The sequence below is a fragment of the Amphiura filiformis genome, chromosome 3 (genome assembly GCF_039555335.1).
Source record: "Amphiura filiformis chromosome 3, Afil_fr2py, whole genome shotgun sequence".
NCBI classification, from domain to species: Eukaryota; Metazoa; Echinodermata; class Ophiuroidea; order Amphilepidida; family Amphiuridae; genus Amphiura; species Amphiura filiformis.
Genome location: NC_092630.1, coordinates 17,081,758 through 17,104,095, shown reverse-complemented (window position 1 = coordinate 17,104,095; position 22,338 = coordinate 17,081,758). Strand labels below are relative to the sequence as shown.

The 22,338-nt window shown below is 37.0% G+C and overlaps 2 protein-coding genes across 2 annotated transcripts in view; both read right to left on the bottom strand.

The window, feature by feature from the left end:
• Positions 1 to 15,127, bottom strand: part of LOC140148133 (uncharacterized) — a 36,497-nt gene extending 21,370 nt beyond the window's left edge. The window contains exons 1-3 of the mRNA XM_072169992.1: positions 14,998 to 15,127; positions 6,930 to 7,036; positions 503 to 584 (exon numbers count right to left, since the gene is read on the bottom strand). Of these exons, the coding sequence (XP_072026093.1) occupies positions 503 to 584; positions 6,930 to 7,036; positions 14,998 to 15,006 (198 nt within the window). The 5' untranslated portion in view covers positions 15,007 to 15,127. The remainder of the gene's footprint in view (positions 1 to 502; positions 585 to 6,929; positions 7,037 to 14,997) is intronic.
• Positions 15,128 to 16,847: 1,720 nt separating this feature from the next.
• On the bottom strand, positions 16,848 to 21,945 carry LOC140148132 (uncharacterized). The gene is made up of 3 exons (XM_072169991.1): positions 21,672 to 21,945; positions 20,484 to 20,707; positions 16,848 to 19,089 (listed from the first exon to the last, which is right to left on the bottom strand). Exons 1-3 carry the CDS (start codon positions 21,814 to 21,816, stop codon positions 18,439 to 18,441), a joined length of 1,020 nt encoding a protein of 339 aa, XP_072026092.1. The 5' UTR covers positions 21,817 to 21,945; the 3' UTR covers positions 16,848 to 18,438.
• Positions 21,946 to 22,338: the final 393 nt, after the last annotated feature.

Sequence of the window (22,338 nt, the reverse complement as noted above, 5' to 3'; positions counted from 1 at the left end):
CTATTATTCAAAAACGGGCTATTGTATTACAAATCTGTAAAATGCGGTGGAAGCAGAATTTATTTCTGCACATTTTGACACCTCATTTGATACGATAGCCCAGAAAACAATAAAACACCGGTCAATTTAATGTAGTGAGGTCCAGATTTGAAAGTTACACTTACACACAAATTTTAACAATACAAAAACACTCAGATATCATTACACAGATTTCCTTCCATTACACTGAATACAAAATCAATACAATTGCTGCAAATGAGGTGTCAAAATGTGGAGAAATAAATTCTGCTCCCAACGCATTTTACAGATTTGTAATACAATCACCCGTTTTTGAATAATGGTCATTATTTAAGGGGGGTTAGTTACTTTTTTTGATATGTTTATATTTTGGCACAAGTTTTGAAGGTACAGGGTCTCAATGTACCCAGCACTTGTCTGAAATTTGATGTCACATTAACTATAATTGTATATATAAATGTACGCAGAAATTATGTAATCTTACCTGCGGATTGCCTTGAGCACGCAAACTCAATGCTGGTGTTGCCCTAGAAGCAATCACATCTCTATCGCCTCCTTGAAGCAACCTAAATAAGAAAATCAAAACTCTCAATGGAAAGGTGTTGTCTAGAAATCACTCTCACATATGCACACATTAACCCTAACCGCCTGGGGGCTTTTTGGCGACGGGAAGGGAAAGAAGGAAAGAATAAAGAGAGAAAAGAAGGAAAGAAGTTGTTTGCTCTGGGTGGGATTTGAACCCGAGACCCCTCGCATGCCAAGCACTCGGTCGGAGACACTTTGCCACGGGTCTTGGGCTTCGCTGGCCAGCGAAACCGTGCCTATATATCACTTAGGGCGATTGCGTCATCACACCACATGGGATGCATGCACGAACAGCGCATATATCAAGTAGTAATTTGTAGTATTCAGGAGCGTTAGGGTTAAGTACTTGTATATTTGTTATACTTTTTTTAATTGCACATAATATGGTGTTGTCTAAAGTTAGTTCTCACATATATACACATTTTCAATACTTGTCATATTTCTTTATTTTTTTAATTACATACATGTAATAATTGCATGTTTTTGGAAAAGCCCATTAGAGTCATTCCATGTCAAATCAACCAATTTGCTGAAAATCTTGGCAGGGCACCCCTTCAGATTTGGCTGAAAATCATTTCTAGCATACCTCTATGGCAATAATGAACACATGGAAAAAATTAGCGCTCAACTCCAAGCAGTTTCGGAGATACAGCTTGTCAAAATTTCACCCAGACCCCCCTTTTTGCTCTCGCGAATCGCGTCGTTGAATTTGTCGCGTTTTGGAACACTCATATTTTGACTTTAGGAAAAAGATATTAAGCTGAAAATTGCTACCTAGAGTGACTTTCACCCAAATAAGCAGTATCTGGCCTTAAAAACAGTGTAGTAATGGGTCTCCCAAAACCCCTTTTCGTTTTGTCATATTTCACCGTGTTCAGTTTCCAGACCCCACTCGTACTCTTAAATAGATATCAGAGCGAGAATGTTCAAACTTCATAAAAATGCTTAATTCGCCAATATCTTTCCCCTGAAACATCAACAGACCACTGATACCTTTAATTAAATTGTGGCTTGGACCCAAAGTTTGCCCCGCAGAATGAAATCCTGAAAACACCGTCCCCACCAGTTGACCTTTGACCCCGCAGATGAATTCCGACAAACTTGAAACTTACACCATGAATGCTTAAACACTTATTCTACATCTGTACCAAATCTTAGCTTTGTAACTCCACTTTTCAAAATTCACAAATTTCACACTTTCATAATCCACTCTAACCAAGAAGGGGTGGAGTTACATAGTTAAGATTTGGTATAGGTAAATATCAAATGTTTAAGTATGTGTTGTGTAAGTTTCAAGTACGAGTGGGCTCTGGAAACCGTACACGGTGAAATGACAAAACGAAAAGGGGTTTTGGGAGACCCATAACTTTTAAAGTGGAAGCACTACACTGTTTTGAAGGCCAGATGCTGCTTATTTGGGTGAAAGTCACTCTACATGTAGGTAGCAATTTTCAGCTTAATATCTTTTTCCTAAAACCAAATATGAGTGTTCCAAAACGCGACAAATTCAATGACGCAACTCGCGAGAGCAAAAAGGGGGGGTCTGGGTGAAATTTTGACAAGCCGTATCTCCGAAACCGCTTGGAGTTGAGCGCTAATTTTTTCCATGTGTTCATTATTGCCATAGAGGTATGCTAGAAATGATTTTCAGCAAAATCTGAGGGGATGACCTGCCAACCTATTGGTTGATTTGACATGGAATGACTCATTAGTTAAAACAGCTTACCCCATGACCAAATAGCCTATTTGTTCTAAAAGGGTTCATTGTAAAGTTCAGGCATGAAAACTGGTCTTGAAAACAAACCACTGAAACCCATGTTTTTTTTACCATTTTCTATGAATTTGATTTAGAAATAGGCTGAAAAACAATAACAAAAAATGCTGAAATTAGCTAAAATGCTGAAACTTGTCATGCCTGAATGGTAGGGTTTAGGGCATTTTAGGTTACATGTAGGATTAGGGTTAGGAATAAGGTTAAGGTAGGGTTAGCATTAGGGTTAGGGGCTGAGTTAGCATTACAATCAGGGTCATGTTTTAAAAAGAAAATGATCTTTTAGTGTTTCCAAAATATTAGAATTTTGGTAAACTGCCTACAGACTGCACTCATTACAAAACTAGAGCGATAACCGCACCATAGCTGAACCATGTGGGTTCGTCAGTATATTGTGGTAGGCCTATACCTACAATTGAAGCATTTTGAAAACTTGACCTTTGACCCCTGTATTGCCCCTTAATGACCTTAAATGAATTTTAAAATATTTGCAACATGTTTAGAATGTCAAAAGAATCATTTCGTTTAAATTTCGGCTCAATCGGAGTATTTTGCAATTGACCTTTGACCCATTTATGACCCCGTAATGACCTTAATTGAATCTTAAAATGTTTTTAAAATGTTTAGCATGTCATAAGGATCATTGCATATAAATTTCAGCTCAATTGGAGCATTTTGATAAACTTGACCTTTGACCCCTTTATGACCCCTTAATGACCTTAAATGAATTTTTAAAATATTTGCAACATGTTCAGAATGTCATAAGGGTCATTGCGTTTAAATATCAGCTCAATTGGAGCATTTTGAACAACTTGACCTTTGACCCCTTCAGGACCCCTTAATGACCTTAACTAAATTTAAAAATGTTTAGACTGTCATAAGGATCATTGCATTTAAATTTAAGCTCAATCGGAGCATTTTTGGTTGAAATGACCTTTTTTGACCCCTGTGACCCCTGGATGACCTCTGACGTTTGGAAATATTTCAATTATATTCTTTTTGTTTTTCTCTTTCATATGACACCACTCATGGGGTCATACCTTCGTGGCATTTCAGTTCGGGGGCACTGCTAATTCAAAGACGTCTCTGATATCAAAGACTCTTCAGTGCCGAGTCACCTGACAGTATCATAATTCAAAGACGTCTCATAAATAACATACTCCCTAGTCTCAAAACCCAGCCGCAAACGATATTGTGAACGTGAACTGGCGCAACGGGAATAATTTTGCGAGTAGGCCTAATCAGCATGATCAGGGTTGTAGCTAGCCCAAGTGCCCGCTAGCTCCTGCTAATTTTACTATCCAATTTATGAATTAAATCGCGGGCTCGGGATACACTCTTTCAAGTGAACGTGAGAAATCGGAGAATGCTAAAAAAATGTTGCTCTTTTTCATAATTGAGCTTAAATGCTGCAGAATAACTTTGCTCCCTCGACGACATTTTGCAGACTTTCAATTCTCCGGACACATCAAAACTGTTTATTGGTTATTTTCGAGCATATAGTTTTTACAGATTTCCAACTGAGCCGCGAATTTTAGTTTTAGGCTTAGGGGAAACTGGGGTAATTGTGGCCCCTTTTGAATTTTTACCATGTAATTCTTTTAGTATGAACTGGAGAAGTAAAATTTCTGCATGAGTGGATAGAGGCAATGGGTACCTATAAGATGTGATAAATATAATCATAAATATATTGCAATTTGCATAATAATTAACATAATGTTTTAGGGGCCACAATTACCCCAAGCGGGGTAATTGTGGCCCCTGAACAAAATAAAGAATTTAAAGAGTATATTGTGAATCCAGTTCTTCCTGATAACTATTAATAACATGTTTTATAGTCATCGCGATAATTCTAGGCCATTTGGACTGGTTTATTTACCAGAAAAAGGCATTTTAAGGCATTTTGTAAAATACTTTTGCATGCGAAACTGCGGCGGATCTGACTGTTCATTATACTTCCTTGTTTTGCTTGAAAACATACTAAGTCTTTTTTGTTTCAATAATGACCCCAAATGGCTAATTTGATTAACATATAACAGATTAATGACCAAAATAGCTTTTTAGGGGGTCAGATGCAAGTAATTTGCTTAAGACATGAACAGGGGCCACATTTACCCCAAGCCGGGTATTACATAATATGCAAATTTAGCTCATTAAATAAACATTTTTTTATCAAATTGTTATATCAATGGGAACTGTTATGATTACCTTTCATGTCAAACACATACAAAATAGTCAGTGATACAACCAATAAGTACCACCCCTATGAATAAAAAGTGGACTTACCACTTTTTTAGAGCCATTTGCGATATTTTTTCACCAAACAGTAACATAAAGACCACTCTTTCATACAATACAAAGTTAAGTCACCTAGACCAATGCTTAGTATAAAGACACCCTGATAAAGACAAAGGGGCCACAATTACCCCGGGGCCACACTTACCCCAGTCTCCGCCTATATTTAACACTCGTGCTCAATAATTCCTTCAATTCAGCCTAAGTTTAGGCTTTTCTGTTTTGCTTGAGGGGGATGTGCTATAATAGGCCTATAGTCATTATATCTATGAAAGATAGGCCTATAATTCCTAACATATTTCCTGCGGACCTGACTTCTGCATGGGTATGAACCTGCTCAATTAGGCCTATATGCATAAATGCAAGTTAGCCTTTTCTTTTTTGACGGAGAAGGGTGCCTGAGGGGGATGTGCTCCCTCAGAAGTTGGAGAATTATTTTCAAAAAGTTATGAAAGGCACAATAAAGCCATTTAGTGTAAAAGTTTACACTTATTATTCGTATTATTTTGGGCATAACAGATTTCAACGGACCCGACTTGTGAGGGGAATATTATCCTCAAACTAAAAGCCAATTGGTGCATCATTTTGCATCAGGCCCCTATTATTAACTTATTTTTCCGACCATCATGATTAAGCATAGCCTATAGGCCATATAACCATGTCATGATAATGCATAATATGTATTTTAGAATGGATTTCCAGTGGATGCGACTTCCGTCACAAATTTCAAGCATGAACATAATTATGATGCTAATGACTCAGAACGTAGGCCTACTCTTCCTCGTTTCTTCTTGTTTTCTTCCTTGTTTTCTTTCCACTTTCCCCCCTTTCGTTTGCCTAAAAATCCCCGGATATTGAAATGAGCCTGGGTGGCTGTGGCAAAACAAAATTTTCAACCCAGTTTTGCTCATATTTTGTCCTGATTTTTGTAACATTTTCGTTCCGGCATTGGCAGTTATTTTATATATGTTTTCAGTTGTCGGGTTATTTCTTTCAATTTTTGGGAAATCAGACCGCGAAAGTAGACCTTTTTCTTTTCCCTCCCTTTTCCGCCCTTCAATTTTTGTAGGGGCACTATAGTGCCCCACTGGCTCTGCCCAGGCCCGTACTAAGAGTGGGCCGTGCGGTGTGGCAAAAGTCCTCAAAGCATGCTAATTTACGACCGTAGTGAACAAAAAAAAATGTTTTTTATGCTTTTTAGTCAAAAAAAGGTCCAAAGTTTGTGAAGAAGGTCCACTTTTTACAAAATCGCCCCCTGGAAAAAAAAGAAACACTTTTTCAAAATCAGCAAAAAAAAAAAAAACGGGCCTGGCTATGCCACTGCTCTATCACTCCCTTCCTCTCCTCCCTCTCCCTTCTCTCTTTCTCCTCATTTTTTTTAAGACCGGGGCTGCAGGCCCCAAAGCCCCACTCCCTGGGGCACGCGCCTGGTTTACCGTAATTTGTTGATCTATTTTGAGCCACCTAATCATAACATAACCCTACCCCTATCAATAAAATACAAGTGTCCATATTTCTCGAATTCATCCCATGCACGTGTGCAAGAGTCAGGCCACGAGGTTAGGCCTGAACGTTTCCGTAGGGGCCTACCATTTTCAAGTCATTTTTGAATATATTTTTGAAAAGTTGCATACAATGCGTGCCAAAATCGCTCCCCTCCCCTCGTTGACTGGCCAAAATTCATTGTTCCCTCCTTTTTTGCCTTGCCAAAATATTCACTCCCCATGACTTGGGATTTTTGTTACTTCAAAACGTTGGATATGGCTCGATTTTGCCAATCTAAGTGTTTTCTGGGACCATTTGTCAGAATTTGCACAGATAGATATGATGTTTGCACAGGCAGATATTTGCTAAACATAGGAAAGCATATTCCGATACAGTCACCTTCTTTCCGATATGCTGCATCTAGCCCCAAACTGTAAAAAAAGCACGACGTATGTGATATCACAGACCCCGTATGTGAAATCACTGACCCGTCTTTGATATCAGAGACGTCTTTGAATTAGCAGTGCCCCCGAACTGATTTAGAGATATGTCCATTTCAGACCAAATGGTTAGTTAGGGACCTAGTAACCTAGTAACCTAGTAACATATGCAGTTATAGGCTGATCCATTTCATGGTTCAGCAAAAATAACAGAATCAGAACTTTCATTTTTCTAAAAGAGTCTTCTTTTTTTGGGGGGGGGGGGGGGAGCGGGTTGGACCACGGTTTAATGTGTGAATCTAGGGTCTCATTGTTTCTTTAAAGTGCCAACCTACCAATCCACTGCTTCTTGGACATTGAGTTTGCCTGCATTTACTGCTGCTTGACACCGATCCAGCTCAAATCCCATGCCAGCTAAGGTAGCCAGTAATGAGTCCACAGTCTGAAAATAACAACAGAAAATCAATACCGTACACGTGTGTGGGTACATTGTATTGGTGACATTAGAGGTATACAATTTTGTCAATCAAGGACACATGAAACATCTGTGTAATACTAGTAAAGCTGAATTTATACTTGATCGAAAAGCGATTCTCCAAATGTTCAATGTTTACTTTCGTTTTCAGAGCATCAAGCCGATCATTCGATGCAAATCGCCGAGGCAAAAACGATGTCGCTTTTGAGAGTTGAAGAAATCTCAACTTCCGAGCAATATCGCTTGATGACACGTGAATGCATCAGAAAATCATTTCCTATCAACTGGATCTATTATTTTGCTAATTAATTTAACTTTATCGATTATTAACTTTCAGAGATGAATTAATTCAAAGCAATAATTATTGACATCGTAAGATGTTCTAAAAAATGTATTTTGTGGCGTTTAGAATATTTTAATTGTCGTCTGTAATCGCAAAATGCAAAAGTGATGAGCGATGCATCGCAAAATTCGGCGATTGTCCATCGCTTTTCAGAAGCAGTGCATCGCAATCGCAGGGTGATCGAGTAAAATTCAGCTTAAGAGTGCAATGGATACACAAGAACCATGGTGGCTGCCAATGGTTCCTAGATGGAGTTTCTAGATTCAAAACAGCATTTATAAAAATACATTACCGTATAACCATTGACTGCAAGTTTGCCAGGGCTAGGGTGAGTCTGACCTTGGACTGTAAAAACTTTCATGTCCATGGTAAGGCAAAATTGGATGAAATGTATGTGTGTGTGTTGGATACCAGTACTAAAAACACAATCCAGGGATGATGTCCTCTGTTGCCAGGTGTGTGCACATGTGTGACAGCTGCTTGACAAATGACAATATTGCTCTCCTATGTCAGTATCCATCAAAACAAGCTCTCAAGCTAGTGAGAAACATCCTTTGTGTCCTTCATCATGTGGGCAGTGTTTGATTTACCACCTGCACATATATACAGGTGACTTTGATTCTGTGCAGGTAACTTTTCAAATGTACTCTGCACAAGTGCATGTAGAATTTTAGTCGTAAATTACAGTTGGAAATTACAATGTGTCTCTAAATCAAAGAAGTAATATAAATATCCCTCACGAAATGACACCAATTTTTACTTTTCATTTATTTATTTATTTATTATTTATTAAAACCATATTTATACAGGGTTACCCTTCAGATAAATCTGCTATATACAGGGGCCCTGTAACTTTTCATTTGAAAAAAAGATGATAAATTTCACGGCACAAACTTCTTATTTTATATGGTTAAATTGGTGTAAGTTATTTCACTTTGTGCAGGTAGATTTTCTATGTTATGATTACCTGCACAAATGCAAGTAACTTTTTTCTGGTAAATCGAACACTGCATATTATGGGTGTCTATCGTGCTACAATGGGAACATAATGTGTATAATTTTCCATTAGTCACACACAATTTCAATGGACCCCGGACAAAATCTGCAGGTTTCTGTGTCAAGTTGGTTCCTTTAGCATGCTGTGCGGATAATACTTACTGGGGACCATCACTAAAGCCATGATTTCTCTGTGATACGGAAAAACTGAAAAATTCACGGATTTGGGGTTTGCTCACGGAAATTTGAAAATGCCACAAAGTAGTGAAAATCTGTGTAAAATGTCTAACTTTTGTGTTGATTTGCAAAAAAACAACAAAGAAAAGTGATAATTTAGCAGTAATCAACCATTAAACAATCAATTCTAGCATTTATTCTAGGCCTACGATACAAGATTCTGTCCGATACAGCTATGGGGATGTTGAGGGGAGACTACAGTAAAAAGGTACATATAATTATATAAGACAAATTACACTTTTAAAACCATGCTTGTATGGGAATGTATGCACGAATACGGTATGCATCACGGTTTTGCATTCAGCTCTTTTACTTCAAAAATTGCGATAAAAACATGGATTTTGGAACAAAATAAAGCTTATTCAACAAAATAAAAGGTATGTTTGTATAGCTAAAAACATGTTTAACCTTGATGCGAAAGTTTAATTTGATATTAAAATTCGTAATTTAGCTTGGGTGGTAAAAGAAAACATAACAAATTCTCGATCATGACTCATAAGAGGATGTACATGTACCTTCTGTGTCAGCGTACTTTTCATAGAATAACACGATCGCGCAACCTGCATGGCCGAACCTTGACCTTGCCTAGCAACAACCGTGTGATTAGTCACTTCTCAAAAGCTGTGTTTTATACCCGTGGCGCCCGGTCTTTGCGTAAATGCGCTCGAAGCAAATAACTGTGCTTATCAGGGTTCACAGTTTTTCGCGTTTTCGCGTCCAGGACGCTTTTTGTTTTCACTGGACCCAGAAAAAGTAAGATTACATAACCTGAATGGGTCCAGCAGGCTGTGCTTGGACCCGGAAAAAATCCCATCCAAGAAATATTGTAAACATGGGAAATAGCATTGGCGACATTATTGTAACGTAATATTTGCACGATCCAAAGAAAAGTCCATTCTACAGTTCCCCTTGTATCACTAATCAAACATCTGTGCATGAAATAGCGATGAGTGAGTCCACACTGTGTATCATGTAGCAGCGATTTTAGTAATTGTATGTAATTTATGAATGAAAAGTTGTTAAAAAATATGCTGTGAGCCGACTGAGCTGAGTCGGTCATGTCGGTGGTACATTTCCTGGTGACAATTTATCTGAAAACATATTTATGCGGTAGATGTATTTTCAACTGAGCAAATATAGCAAAATAACAAATAATTTAGATGATTAAAGTAGTGCAATATTATTTGGTAGTAATTGTAGTTTTATTGAGAATAGTAGCCGATCGCGCGGTAAGTCGTCTTTTATCCAATAATTCGGCTTGACTTGGATAGGTTTTGGTTTCCGAATTCGACATACTTCATGTGCGCCAGTATAGTACTGAGTGAGTGATGATGGCATTTCCGGGTGTTCCGCCTTCCGTACATCGGATGCATAAGTGCAATTTGGACCCACACAAATCAGCTTAAGCAAAATGGCCTAAACCGGCAATACAAATTTACATTGAAATTTAAAAGAACCGCTTGCTCAAGGAAACCTACATAAATATGTTGCCTATACTTCACTTGACCCAAATATATGATTTTTTTGGTGATGAGAGACTACGCACATAGAATTTCAGAGGATTTTGATAGCAGTTCCATTAAAAAAGCTGCTATCGTCATGAGACTAAGATCTAGAAACACCCCCGAAATGCTTTTTTGGGGAATTTTGCTAGCAATCTTTTTGATGAAAGTCAATCTTTGACTAGATGTAACTTTGCTACGGAAAGTGCTATGACAAAAAGGTTTTCAGTGTTGGCTTTCTTTACCCAAGGGCTTTAATTTGATATAAAATGATGCAGTTTGATGGCAAATTTGAATTCACCTGGCATACCTACATGTACATAATGTCGCAAGTGTAGTGGAATGATAAACGTGTGTGGACCAAAATATTTTTGTAAACAATTTGAGGTCAGTATGAAATTGATATTTTGTACAATTTGTACAGCTATCGAATCTACGCTATCACAAGCAAACGTACCTGTATGTAAAAAGTGCCCTTAAATACTGGACATCGCCAATATATTTATGACAAATTTGTGTCCAGAACACGAAAAGTGTCCAGACCTCACGTTTGCTCTCTCGGCTACAACAATGGCGTAATCCGTGTATTCCAGCGGTTCAAGCGTAGCTATGAATAATTAAGCAGATGACGTATTTACCAACTCTGATGATGCGTAATGACCTGACCTTGTCAGACCGATGAGTTACATAGGTTTGCATCCGGCCCATTTCACGGTTAGGCGCCACTTTTTGATTTTCAACATATCTGGCCTGGTGTGTAAAAAATAATGGGGTTACAGAATTGACTGTTGGTGATTTTTCATTGTCTCTGTATGGCCTACCTCCATTAGCTTAATCGGCCTTTCTGCTTTTATCTTTCAGGGCGCACAGGGGTAAGAAGTGGTCAAAAACCACATTTTACTAGCAACCTGGAAACAGACATTTATTTTCCAATGCTGCCACTTTTAACTATGTTGAGCCTACCAGCTGCTTTTGTTGTTTTTATGTAGTGAACAAGTTGCACTATACAGCCATACATGAACAAAGTAGTAGTTGTCAGTTAAACTAGCATGAGAACCATTTAAATTTCTGAATTCGGATGTGACATTTTCCGTTCACATCTATGTACCTTATTCAATGTGGAATAGATCAACTAATAATTTACATGAATGGCAAACTAGTGTGTTTTAGTAAAGTTCAGAGTCTTGTTACTATTTGTTGAACAAATTACACTTGTTGCTCTTAATATGTAGATACAGCGATATTTTTAATTTTTGCCAACAAATTCCGTTCACAGTTTTGTCACATCCGATTAATTTTCCAAATAGTATAATTTATTAACAAATAAGTGGCAGAATTTTTTCCCCTTGATTTTTAAAAATCTCCTGCTACAAGCTATCTAATGACACCATTTAATGAAAACTCCTTCATCAACTTAGCTTACAGATGTCATTTCAAAGTTTCCGTTCACATGTGTCACATCCATGGTACCTGTCACATCCAAAATAGTTTCTTCAAAGAACTAAGACAGGAATGGGACTAGGATGCCAGTTTGAAGTTATTTCATTACAGGTTTGTGGGGATCAAAAGGCACAACAAATCTTTAATTCAGTATGCCTTCTTTAATTGTGACAGGGGACTCAAAAAGCTTCAATTTCCGTTCACATGTCACATCCTCAAAATTAGTAGTTTTAGGTCAAAATACTTAAACAACATGATATTTGACTTTCTAAAATAGGTTTATTATTTCATACATGTCACATATGATTATTTCATGGCTTTGTTGATTGTCGTTAGGGGACAGTTTTGTATACAATTTACAGAAGCGGATGTGACATTTTCAATTGTGAACAGAATATTTCAGTATTATAAACATTTTGCTTGTCAAAAATATAAAGGGTCAGGAAAAACATTTTAGCATTGCTCAATTCAATAGAATCTCACAAAATATATGTGTTAGAAGTGCTTAAAGCTTATATTTTTGACAAGCAAACTGTTTGTAATAATGAAATATTCTGTTCACAATTGAAAATGTCACATCCGCTTCTATAAATTGTAAACAATGTTTTAAAATGAACACTAACCCAGGTTGATATGTTTCAGTATATCCCATTTAATTTACTGGGGGTGTGAAAACTCGTTGAAGCATTATTTTCTGAAATATACTCTGCTTTACAGTGTCTGGTTTCCGTTCACATTGACATCAGTCACATCCAAAATTGAACAAACATCAGAATCTTGAATTTGACCTGTGTTTTCAAACTGGCTGATATTATTTGTGAACATTACCCATATTGTGACCTTCAAAGCTGTGGAATATCAGAGTCATTCCTTGATTATTAAAATTGTTGAGTAAACCTTTTCATGTCAATTTCCCTTTTTTACCACAAAAATTACATTTAAGTGGCCATAAATTTGTCATTACACAACAAAAGTTGCCCAAATTTGGTCAGAAGAGAGCCTATGACACACTTGTTTATTTTAAATATCTATTATATATGTATTGGACAGTCAAAGTATAAATATTCACTTCTCAATATTTATCCAATTTGTTAAAAAATTACATAACATGAGATAATAAATCATAATTTTCTTCAAGTAGAGAGATTTAAGCTGGGAAATGATATTTGTATGAAAATCTGGTCTAATTTGGAAAAGAAAACCCCCATTAAATGAAATTTAATCCATTTTGAAAATTTCGAGTTTTTTTCACCAAAAGTGGCGCCTAACCGTGAAATGGGCCATCCACCAGTCCCTTTACTGCTTACGCACGGTCATTTTATTCCGCCATGTTTATTGTTTCGAGAGCGGGGCCAAGGAACTTAGGCTACACAATGTGCACAGATCTGACAATTTCCCACAATGCCTTGCGCATTTTCCAGAAGAAGGCCTGGCATTTTCCCACATTTCCGCCAAATTGTAAACAACACCTGACGTTTCGATAGGGAAAATGGAGATAGCGAAGTCGCATTTTACATCAAACAGCTGCAAGAGTAAAAGCGTTCTGAAGGATCGGTAAATGATTAACAGCTGGTCTGGTGTATTTGAAGTTCATATTGAAGTTTATAAGTTTGTGACTTCGTATGTTATGTGCAATAGATATTTATACAGGAAGCTTAAATTTGCACGCTGTTCTGCAATTTGTCTGTCGCTTCCGAAAATGTATTGGAGTTCTGGACATGTCACACCGGAAGTGTGACATGACCTCGCTGGACATAATAGTGGAATGACACGATAGCGCGATCGATTGTGCATGCACAGGAAATGTAGCGCTACCCGAAGCGTGTGTGGTAGGCGTTGTACACCAACACAATTGTCATTGCGTGCCTATTGTTGTGAGCTCTCATGATCGAGAAACTATTATAGCTAAAAACACTTGATGCGAAAGTTTAATTTGATGAATTTGTAATTTTAACCTATATATAACTTTCGGGTCAGTTCAATAATTGAAACTCCGGCTCCGACCGGGAGTTCCAACAGAATGCTGTGTATGTGGTTGTATGTGTTTAATGTGCATTCACATACACACTTAGCCGTCAGTATGAAGAAATCGTTGCTCCAAAAATGATTGCAAATTACACATATTTGTAATCATTTTTCACAACAAAATATAATATGAAAACACAGGTGAGCAATGTATGAATATATCATTATATGGCGAGGTCAAACAGGTTGTTAATTATTGTCAATATTAATATTTTGCGACATTTATAATGAAAACAATTAACTGAGTGATGACACCTGGCTATGGCACCTTCTTATATCTGGTTCCATACAGCAATCGCGCAGTATTGCTGTCTGGTAAGCAGGTACAATTGAGACGTTGTGAATTGAGGCGTCGGAGCCGGTCAAACACAGAGGACTAGCCTACATCCCGTATCCTACTATCACTCAAACAAGCAAATCTCTTCACGAATTCACTCACCTTGCGATCCTACATCATCAGTTGAAACAAACATCTAAGTTTCCAAAAACAACTTTGTCATTCCTCAAAACTACAAGTAACTTCATTAATAAAAAATTGAAATCATACTATTACCCGTTATTGAAAATTTTGTTCGATTTATGTGAACCAAAAGAACGCATACGAGTCGAGTTCAGTTTACCAAAATGGTAGCTCCTGCCTCCTGGTCACCTCAGATATGGCGTCAGTATCAAGCTGCTTATTAAGCGGTGGATCGGATTGGTTGAAATCAACGCCACGTTTTTGACCTTACAGGGGTCAGAGATATGCATATTCATGTATGAAAACAGCGATGCGGATATAGTATCATCACCGAGAACTGAGAATTGCGACATTTTCGATGTTTGTACGGGGAATTTCAGACACGGAGACTCAGCGGAGATTTGAAAAATTCGTCCAAAGGTAACCAAAGGGTTGGGGATCGCATTTTAACTATCACTAAATGTTTGAATTGAGGTCGGCTAAAAAGTAGACAGTTTCGGGACTGTAATTGGTGTAGATGTCACATTTTGAACAGTGAGCGATAAGTGACCAATTTCATGCTCAGCACAAGTGACTATCTTTACACAGGGTAGCACCTTCTAGTCTACAACTTTAACTTGAGAACAAGTCCTCAAACGTTCGAAATTTGTAGTTACTACAACTGAACTCAGGTAGTCTAAAAGAAAAGATCGCCTTTATCTGATCAGAGAAGATGAGAAGAAACAGACATCGAGATACCAAAACAAAACAAAAACGATAAAAATAATATTATTGTAGCTTCCTCCTCAACACAAAACATGACAAACACTGGAACTGCAGAATTTTGCACTGTTTCCAGACTGCAATTATTTTGATCTCCTTCAGAGGCAGCTTCTTAAATTGAAAATAATTTACAAATACTGGTGCCTGAATTTCATAAGCTTACCTGCTCCATATTAGAAAATGATTCGGTCCAGGATAAGCTAGAAAAGAACCTTTAAGCTTTCTTGCCCACCACAGAATATGCTGACAAATCCAGTCAGCTGACAAGACAGGCGAACAAAACAATACTAACCAGATTTTACCAAGAGATGGCGCTAGCACTCTAATTTTCTCTGAGTCCCCGCTCTGAGTTTGATTTTCATCATCATCATCATCCTTCGGCTGCGGAGCAAACGACTACAAGTTTCCTCCAAAGTCTGATTGACTGTTTGGTCGAATAACAGACTGACTCTACTTGACTAACTAATGCTTACTTGATTGATATATTGTTATTTGATTGACTGATAAATTAATTGCTGGTTCAGTGGTATTAATTGATTGATCTATTCATCCATCGTTTGATGGATTGATTGATGATTGATTGACTCCAATTGATTGATTGACTCCAATTGATTGATTGATCGATCGATTAATATATCTGACTGACTTCTTATTGATTGCTTGGTAAATTGATTGAAAGATTAATTGTTTATTTGTTTGTTTGTTTTTGTTTTGATTGATATATTGATTGATATGTTGATTGATTGATATGTTGATTGATTGTTTGATTGATTTAAATTGTGACGGAAGGTCATGAATAATATTATTTTCCACACTGTTAAAGGCTAAGTTCAGTGATCCCAGTGAAAGTGTAAAAAATATTATAATTGTGTATTGCCTATAAAGTGAAGGATCAGTCATTAAAATTGCCATTAGGTATTTTTAAAACGTATTAATGTTTTACTTTATACAAGGCTTTCAGCTTAACCACTACCAGGTTATGTTAACACATTATGACACAAACAAAAGTGCCAAAATTTGAAAAGGGTTGGCTATAAACCTTTTAATAACATTCAAAACCCGCTCAAAAACTTTTGTGAAAACTTGCTGCAAAATATTCTAATTTTATCTTTAAGTGTTGTCAAAATACCGTATGTTAAAAAAATATTTTAGAGTAACATTTTGACATTTTTTAAATGATGTTATGATGTTTTTTGATGTAAAATGTTCTAAAACCGTTTAACGTATTGACCAAACCAAATAACACGTTTATCTTACAACGTTTTACAAATATTTTTTGTGTTTGCCGAGACTCTAGTTTAATATTGAAGCCATAGTCCCGTTATTCCAGTTCAAATTCATATGATATACCCCTTTGGCAGACATGACCTTATCTTCTTCCACACAGGGAGTGTGATTTTCAAATATAGGGGGTTTACCTGCGTGGGAGACTAAGATCATGTCTTCCATAAGGGGGTGTATGCAGGGGCGTAACCAGACCTGACCTTCCGGGGGGGGGGGGGGGGGCAAGCTTTCAAATTTTCCCAATTTCTGAGGAAAAGTTGCATGTAGTATTCCCCACCGCGATCGAGGCGGCTTGCCGCGAAGCGTAAAGGGCAGGGGTCCTGGGGCCCGCCTAAGGGCCCCTGGTGGGGTCCCAGGGCAAAGCCCCCGGAAGCTCCTGGTTTTTAGCATATTAGAAGCTAAAAATCAGAGTGCAAATTTCCCTTTCTCTTCTTCCCTCTTTTTCTTTCCTTTTCTCTTCTTCCTTCCCCTTCTTTCCTTTTATCTTCTCCCTTCCTCTTTCTCTTCCCTCTTTCTTTCCTTCTCACTTCCCTCTATTTTCTCCCCTTCCCTCTTTTCCCTTCCCTATTTTTTGCTCCCCTTCCCAGTTTTTTTTTGTGTCCGAGGGGCAGCTTTCCCCCGCCCCCCACTGGTTACGCCCCTGGGTGTATGAATTTCAACTGGAATAGCCCAAGTTGCTAAAACTATCAAGTTACCATGGTTACACAAAGTAAAAGAAACGCCAACAAGTATATCGTTTGTACCAAACATTTGATATTTTATTATCAACATAACAAAATAATTGACAAAACAAACTGTGAAAAAGTATAAAAAAGTATAAAAGTAATAAATAAGACACCAACACAACGTTTACAAGTGGTAAAACCACATTTCCAAACACATAAAATAATATTAATTATAATTACCATGACGCGATTTCACGTTTGGTGAACATGATTATAACCTTCATTACTGATTGAATCAAATTATTATGACATTATCAAGCATAATTAGGAACAAGTCGGGATATTTAATTTCAGAAACTTTTGCTTTGTGAACACCTACAACGTCCTGTCAGCAAGCTGTTCTCGTTTTATTTGATCATGTTTAAAACAGTCATTTCAATTTTTAATAATCGAACATGCTAAAATTTCGTCATTTTCAGACACACCAAATTGCATTCTAAATACGAGGAATATCCTTTTGATATCAAATTCATAATTAAAAATTAATATTTTGATTTTTTTTAATGCGCAATATAATACAAATTTTATGACAAATTATTGAAAATTGATTTGTTATATATTTGAGAGTCCTAAAAGTAAACTTTAGGCCTATATTAAAATCTAATGATATGGATGATGTGTGCTTAAAGTGTATGTAGCGAGGAGGAAAAGCCGTCTATCATTTGAAAATTTTGACCTTTCGTATTGAAGATATACATTTTGTTCCCAAAAAAGACCTAAAATGCTTACGTCTTTTGGGGGGAAACAATGTGTAATGTGTATCTTCAATAAAAAAAGGTTAAAATGTTCAAATGATGGACGGCTTTTCCTCCAGGCTACATACAAGTTAAGTGCACGGCTACATACAAGTTAAGTGCACATCTTATAGATTTATAAAGTTTATACTTAGAGCACTGTTAAATGTCAAAAATGTAAATTTCTAATAATTTGATATAAAATTTGTATATATCGCGAATTACAAAATATTAAATTATTTGATATTAAGGACATTCCTCATATTCAGAATGCACTTACTTTGATGTGTCTGATCATCTGATGTGCTCTCAAAAAGTCTCAGATCCCACAAAAAATACTGTGTAGAGGTACAGGCTACACAGCCTTGAAAAAATTGAAAAAAGGAAATTGGTCTGCTCGAAAGATATTAAAATAAAAAATGTTGCCAAAAATCAAGACCAGATTTCTGTACCATTTCTAAACTCGTTCATAAAACTGAATAACATAATTATCGTTTCCAATCAGTAAATAGATCACATCAAGCCAAAACATGACGTCACATGAGTTGTATAGCACTAAGAACCACTGGCAATGTTAAGGCCAAAATATGAAACAAAATAATACAAAACATTTCACATTATATACAATATACTCTACTCGTGTTGGACGGACTCAGTCAATTAAATCACATTACAGTTATACAACTATTGTTCTAAACCCATGAATTAAATGAGTTATGATAAAGTGAGTTATAATTGAAGTGATGATGAGTTCTGATTCAAGCGAGTTCACGTTCATGATGATGAGTTTTTATTCAAGTGAGTTCTGATTTTAGTGAGTTCTCATTATACGTGAGTTCTGAGTTCTATCACAGAAATCCATCAAACAGAAATCTTGAGACTCTCAGTTGGAGGAGCAGATGTCTTGGATGGCATCTCCTGAACACGGCTGATAAGATTCGCACCAGCGACTGGAGGGAAGTTGAAGACAGTCGGGCGATGATACGCAGATGTCATACTGGTTAGAGCTGTTGGATAGTAGAAAGCAGCTGCAGCGGCGGCGGTACCAGGGTAGGCGTATGTGGGTGGGATGCTGGAATAAGAGTAACCTGGAGCTGGTAGCTGACCATAAGATGGGATTGTAGACGGAACATAATCAGACTGAGGCGTGCGTGCATACAAGGAAGGGTACGCGGTGTAGATACTGGGTGGCGAACAGCAAGGTAGAGCACAGACCCCTGATGATGATGGAGACGGAACAGTCTTACTGTCTTCTGTAGTCTTCTTGGTAGACTTCTCAGTTGAAGTAGGAAGTGTTGATGGACTAGAAGATACCATTGGTTTAGGTGATGAAGCTGGACTTGGTGCATGAAGCGAAGCGGATTCTGAGGAGACGGTGGACGAGGCGATGCTTGGTGGGCGTGAAGAGGAGCTGGATTCTGATGGCGTGTTGCTGGATGATACGCTCTCTGTATCTGTACCTTGGCGCTTTCCTTGGCGTCTTTGACGAGCACGTCGGTTCTGGAACCATACCTGGAGAAAACAAGAAAAATAAAGAGACAAAAATAGTTAGCTTCACATGGATGAATGAAAAAATCTTTTGAGTTTTCGGACTAATTAACAACCCAGCAAACACAAAACGTTTTCAACATCATTCGCAAAAGGTTAGAAAAGGTTGCCAGAAAACGTTTAAAAATCGAGTTATATAAAGCGTATAAAACGTTTTCATAACATTCAAAAACATTTTATGATAACTTACTGCAAAATATTCTAACAATTTAGTAACATAATGTTATTTAAGTGTTGACAAAATATTTGGCACAAAATATTTGCCAAAAATATTTTACAATAACATCTTTAAACCATTTTATAAACATTTGTGTATATTTATGTGCTGTGTTTTTATACAAAACTTTTTCAAACGTTTCATGACCTTCATAACCCGACATGTTTTTACCAAAACCAAAACCCCAAAATATAACCTGTATAAAACGTTTTGTGTTTGCTGGGAACAGCTGTTACTATAATTGCAAACAACAACAACAACAACAACAACAACAACAACAACAACAACAACAACAACAAAGACATAAGATGATAAAAATTCTGAAATAAGCGAGAGCGTAACTATCATGTGGATAGCTTTTGGCGCTTATATGACTCCAAAGTTTTTAATTGTCGTAATTCAGTGATCCCAGCATAAGTGTAAAAAAATTAAAATTGTTTATAAATTGCTTAAACGTGAAAGATAAGTTCATTCAAGTTGTCATTTGGTATTTTTGAAATGAAAATTGGCAAAAAACGAAGAAAACAGCAGTATTGACGATGGTGAACCCCATTCAAATAGGGCTACCTAATTTATATGTCATTTAGATAAATTACAGATTCATGTAAATGTCTTATTTTGTCTTAAATACACAGCTTCTGGCTCTAGCAGGCTATGTTAGCACATCTATGACAAAGGTACCAAAATCTTTTATTTTATGACTTTTACGATCGTCCTGATGAGCAAATCACTGAATGGGCCTTTAATCGCTTTATGTTATTGATTTTAGCTCCTTTTTTTTAATGATTACAGTCCTTCGCCCAAACGTCAAAATGCTGAATGCACTTCGTTCTAGTCATAGGTTTCAACATAAAAGTCCAAATTTTGAGATAATATTTACTCAAAATATCTAGAGCTATATTAATTAAGAACCACTGAGCCAATACTGGGCTTGTTTGTACTCATTTTAATGCACTTTTCATGTGGATTTCAAATATGGTCATGAAAATTTATATTTGTTTTAAATTTTTAACAAATATTTTAAACTTGTCGTCTGCAGTCGACACCCACGTGAAGAGAGTTAAATTAATATTGACAGTACTGTGAAATTTCAAAACATTCTCCCAAGTTTAACACTTTATTTTAAAAAAAAATATCTCACCTGAACTCTGGCCTCCGTCATGTCAATAGCATCAGCAAGAGCTTCCCGTGAGTTGATGTCAGGATATTGGTTGCTCGCGAAGACTGCTTCCATGCTCGCTAGCTGTTCTGGTGTGTAGATGGTCCGGGTTCGTCTTCGCCTGTTACGGGGAGCAAACTGGCGATCATCAACTGGTGAGGAGGGCATGATGGCTGATGGTNCGGGAACGGCAGGGAATGATGGAACTGGAATACAAAAAAGAAAATTAAATTATGATTAAATGAGAAATAAATACGAACAAACTTTGGGCACAGATACTATAAACAAAACAGAGCTAAAATTCAAAAAAACTTTAAAATCAACACAAACGAATCAAATGGCAATCCCGAGGCCGCAATTTGGACGCTGAAGGAGCAGAGCAGAGCAGAGCGTCTTATCCTGCTTCTATACATGACTATGATATAAATACCTTTTCCAATCATTTTGATCAAATCTTTCACACGTTTCCTCTAAGCTAAAATGATATGTCCATACTGTAAACGTTTTTGATTCTTTTCTGCGAAACTTCACTAAAATGAAATATCTTATCAATAATCATGATTTATGGCACAGCGTACCCCGTTTTTTAAAAGAACTTTAATGTAATGCCGAAATTTGGACGCTGAAGGAGCAGAGCGTCGCGTCTTCTATAAGATAATAATTTCCGTATAAAAATTATATTTTTTAGTTGATAAAATAATTTCAGTTTTTCTTTGAATTTGTAGGTTCCATGCATAATAATTGAATGGCACGAACGACTACTGAAAACAACGGAACGTTAACAAAAGCAGGCTTAATTAAACATTGGTAACAATTAATTGTAAAAAAGTTACCTCAGAAAACACCATGACATCAACCTTGCAAATATATAAAAGTATTAATATAGTAAGAAAATTATATTGCACAGATATAACCTGCTTCTGTACCATCAACAATGTTGACATTTCCTTAAATTAAAGGCCTCTAAAAGTTTACTGATTCCAAATGATTTACAATAATTTATAAAAACTTTAAGACGATGATCGCGATCAGGACATGCATACTTCGACAAGAAAATGAAATGGAACTTTTTTCATTGAACATTTTTCACTAATATAACTATTAATTTGCCCATGTATTTTGAACCTACGATAAAATAATATCATACATCAAAAACGTTTCTTAAATTACCTTGATTTGGAAGTCCAAGAATGCTTTCCATATTGAATGAGGGGCTCAGCTTTGGTTGGTTGCTGGGCACGGGCAATGCTGTCATCTGATGAGAAGAGATCGGCTCCATTGATGATGCAGAAGTCATTATCACATTGGCAGGCATGATGGTATCCGTAAAATGGCAGAACTGATGGAAGTATATTTGTATCAAATTTGGTGAGTTAAAACTTGCGGAGCTGAAATTAACACGATGTGATCAGAATGATGTCTCGAAGCGAAATGATGACTGAAGATTGGTTCTCACCCAATTTATTCTGATCTTGATCCTATTACCTCAAAGATGAGGCGGCGCTTCTTTGTATCACAATGTAATCGATCTCTGTTTACCTGTGTTTACCCGGTTTCTTATGTTCGTCAAGGAGTTTATTGGATAACGCTCTTCAGTCGGAAGATGCTCAAAGAAGCCCACGGAGCGTCCCGACCAAAGTGTGTCGTTCTGATCGCTTGATTCTCAATAGGTGTGTTTGTTGTGTTTACACCTTTGATAAGGAGATCAAAACGCGGCGGCATTGATCTGGGCAATTAATTGGGAATTAATTAATTGATCATATAAAGTTTAGTGGTGAGAATTGTGTCAACTGGTGAGATGATGAGATAGGGCAGCGACCTCATAAAACTGGTTTGG